Source organism: Pezoporus wallicus, unplaced genomic scaffold, assembly GCF_028554395.1.
Source record: "Pezoporus wallicus isolate ANWC-B61680 ecotype Strahan unplaced genomic scaffold, APGP_CSIRO_Pwel_v1 contig_2025, whole genome shotgun sequence".
NCBI classification, from domain to species: Eukaryota; Metazoa; Chordata; class Aves; order Psittaciformes; family Psittacidae; genus Pezoporus; species Pezoporus wallicus.
Genome location: NW_026640253.1, coordinates 5,512,130 through 5,515,319, shown reverse-complemented (window position 1 = coordinate 5,515,319; position 3,190 = coordinate 5,512,130). Strand labels below are relative to the sequence as shown.

At 62.7% G+C, this 3,190-nt stretch overlaps 1 protein-coding gene across 1 annotated transcript; it reads right to left on the bottom strand.

Annotated features, from left to right (window-relative positions):
* Nucleotides 1–558: 558 nt before the first annotated feature.
* On the bottom strand, nt 559–2,061 carry RASSF10 (Ras association domain family member 10). Its single transcript, XM_057418271.1, has one exon. It carries the CDS (start codon nt 1,941–1,943, stop codon nt 585–587), a length of 1,359 nt encoding a protein of 452 aa, XP_057274254.1. The 5' UTR covers nt 1,944–2,061; the 3' UTR covers nt 559–584.
* Nucleotides 2,062–3,190: the final 1,129 nt, after the last annotated feature.

Here is a 3,190-nt window from a genome sequence, read left to right as displayed (position 1 = left end):
CCACAGGCTTGTGCCCTGGGAGATCCCGGTGTCAGTAGTTTTAACACTGCTTTTCCTCCACAGTGTTTACATGATGAGCAGCTTTAGTCTCAATGACTTTTTGTCGGTAAAGGAGCCGGGTGTGTTTGTTTATGACAGCCAATGTAACCCACCAGGAGAATGTAACCCATCAGGAGAACTGATTTACCCTGCGGAGCGTTTTACTTACAGAGAGTTTACCAGGAGTAGCCTAAACTACAGTGGGGAGACGGGGGTGGGGGGTGGGCACCGCAGGATTAAAAAGCCCAGGGCAAAGCCTTCGGGGGTAAAGGAGGCGGCAAGATTTAAGGAGGGAGCAATTCCCAGCCGTGAATGAAACACAAACACGCTGTGAGATTCTCTTCCTTAGATGAATGTACTGGCGAGCCAGCCTAAGCGCTGCCCGCGGATGACTAGTTAGAACAAGTTTAAACTCAAGAGCTACAATTGAGAGGTTTCCTCGTGTGAGTGCCTCCTGCACCGGGCGTTATCTCGCCCCCACCCCTCCGCTCCGCGCTGCCGGCCCGCGTCTCACACCACCTCCTGCCCCTCCGGGCCGGCGGATGCTAGACGAGGGACTCGCAGACGGGTAGCGAGTCGGAGTCCTGGCTGTGCATGGAGCTCAGCCCCGTGTCCGAGTCCTCGCCGTTGTCGGCTCTGTCCTTGCGCAGCGCCCGCGCCTGCTCAACCCATCCGGCCGCGGTGCCGCTGCTCCCCGCCGCTGGCCGCCCTCCGCCCGCGGCCCCGCGCGGCTCCGCCGGCGCCTCCGCAACGTCGAGGGTGCCCAGCGTCTCCAGCAAACGCTGCAGCTCCCGCTCCTTGTCCTCCCATGCGCGCTGCGTGTAATCCAGGTCGGTTTTGACGGCCTCCAGGTCCGTGCTCAGCTTGAGGCCGATGTAGAGGCTGGTGCTCAGCTGGGTCTTCACCCGCTCGTGCTCGAGGTGCAGCTCGCCCTCGCCGCCGCCGCCGCCGCCGCTCAGCTCCGTGGTGTCGCAGTCCGTGTCGTCCAAGCCGGGACCCGCCGCCAGCTCCAGCTCCTCCCGCCGCCGCTTCATCCAGCGCTCGTTGAGCTCCTCCTGGATCTCGGCGGCCAGGTGCTCCAGCAGCTCCTCCTGATGCGCCCGCTGCTCCTGCAGCTGCAGCACCTCCTCGCACTTCCTGGCGTAGTCCTCCTCGGGGCGACCGGCGGCGGGCTGTGCCGCCCCGCCCGGCTCCGGCTCCCCGCCGCCGGCCCCCACCAGGTAAGTATCCTGCACGTAGTTGACGCCGTGCCGCTTCATGCGGTCCAGGTGGATCTTGGCCTCATACCTGTCGATCTCACGGTCCAGCTCGCGGAGGCGCTGGATCTGCTGCCGGATGGTGTGGTCCTGCGACAGCACCAGGTGCACCAGCGTCTCCATCCTCTCTGCCGACGAGGCCTCCCGGGCCAGCGGCTGCTGCCGCTTCTTGTTGATCTTGGCCAGCTTGCGGAAGGCTTTCCTCACCACTCGCCGCTGTCGCTCCTGCGTGAGCGCCAGGCTGGCACGGGCCGCCCCCAGGCCGTGGCCGGGGCGCTCCTTGCTGAGCACCACCCGCGCCTCGGCACTGCGCGGTCCCGCGTTGGGCAGCGAGGCCTCGCTGCGCACCAGCACGAAGCGCACGTTCTCCTGCTCGTCCCCCCACGCCACCCAGAGCCGCAGGATCTTCGTCTTGTTGGGCAGGATCCGCTCGAAGCCGCGCCACTTCTCCACGATGCAGTAGGAGTGCGGCGGCCCCGACAGCATCCCGCCGCCGGGCTCGGGCAGCGCCGGCCGCTGCCGCCGGTGGTGGCTGTCCTCCAGAAGCACCCGCACCACGTCCGAGCAGGTGGTCCGCCGGGAGAGCCCGGAGATCAGCTTCTCCTCCTGGCAGATCCACACGGAGATCTTCCGCTCCTCGGACTCCATCGGGGGCGGTGGGGGGCCGAGCGGCCGGGGCCACCGGCTCAGGGTTGGCCGGGCAGCCGCTCCATGGGGCGCGCTCACGGGAGGCGCGGAGCCGCCCTCCCGCCCGGCTTCAGCATGGCCGGGATGTCTCCCCGCCCGCAGCTCCCCGCCCGTGCGCTCCGCCGGCCGCTCCACCCCTTCCTGCCCGGTGCGGCGGGCCGCCGGGGGAGGACCGGCTCGGCCCGGCGCGGAGCGAGGCTCCCGCCCGCGCTCTGTCGCGTCCCGCCGCCGCCGGGTTTTCCTCTCCTACCACGTGGACTCCCGCCCCGGCGGCGATCCCGGACTTCGGGCAGCGCCGCCCCGGCAGTGCGCGCCGGAATCGGCCGGCGCGGAAACTTCAAGGCGGGTTCGCCGTCGTCTGTGCGTCTTCTTCTCTGCCCTGCCTCTGCCGCGAAGGAGCGGCGTCGAGGGACCTTCCAAACCGCCGAGGGACAGGAGCGAATCCTGGAGCTTCAAAGTGAAAGCCAGAGCTAGTGAGGAATTTCCAGTTTTAGTAAATCATCCGCCTGTAATTAGGAAATTCATGTTTGTAGAGCGCTTCCCAGATGAAATATGCAAAGGACCGGAATGTCTAAGTGTTATTAAAATACTAGCTGAGCCAGATTTTAATGGGAGCTTGCTGCATACTTTGATGGGAACAGGATCGCTTTCCGAGTGTGGATTAAAATGAGATGTAAAAAGTGGTAATAAAGCACAGGGTTGTGGCACAGATTTTCATGGTGCGATTGTACAACATGGTTTACGGACCCATGCGTTTCTACATGGCTAAAAAGTAATAATGGGTAAAGGGGGTAAACTCGAAAACCTGACAGCTGATCCTGTCCCTTGGGGGAGAATGGGGGTGGTTTAGAGCCAATAAAACTGGTATGCTAGGCGGAGAGGATTTTTGTGTGAATAAGGATTGTGTTCTGGACAGTGGGACAGAAGAGAGTTGTGGCCCAACTATAATTTTGCTGTTGGAAACAGCGAAGTCAGGGCACACAAAATAGTAAGCGAACAATTACAGCCTAGTGTTCTCCCCTAAAGTGCAGAGGCTCAGTGTGGGCAGCTGCTGTGCTAGCTTCTCCCATGTTTCTTGTGCTCTGACTGCGTAAGGCAGCTAATTACGATAGTGGTTTCTGCCATTCAGCCACCTGTCCTATGAGGAAGTGGGCTGGGGACCACCGAATGCTGCATTCCTGGAGGTGAAGATCATGTGGACCATGTAC

Coding starts and splice junctions, on each gene's coding strand:
- RASSF10 (XM_057418271.1), bottom strand. CDS start 1,943: ATGGAGTCCGAGGAGCGGAAGATCTCCGTGTGGATCTGCCAGGAGGAG.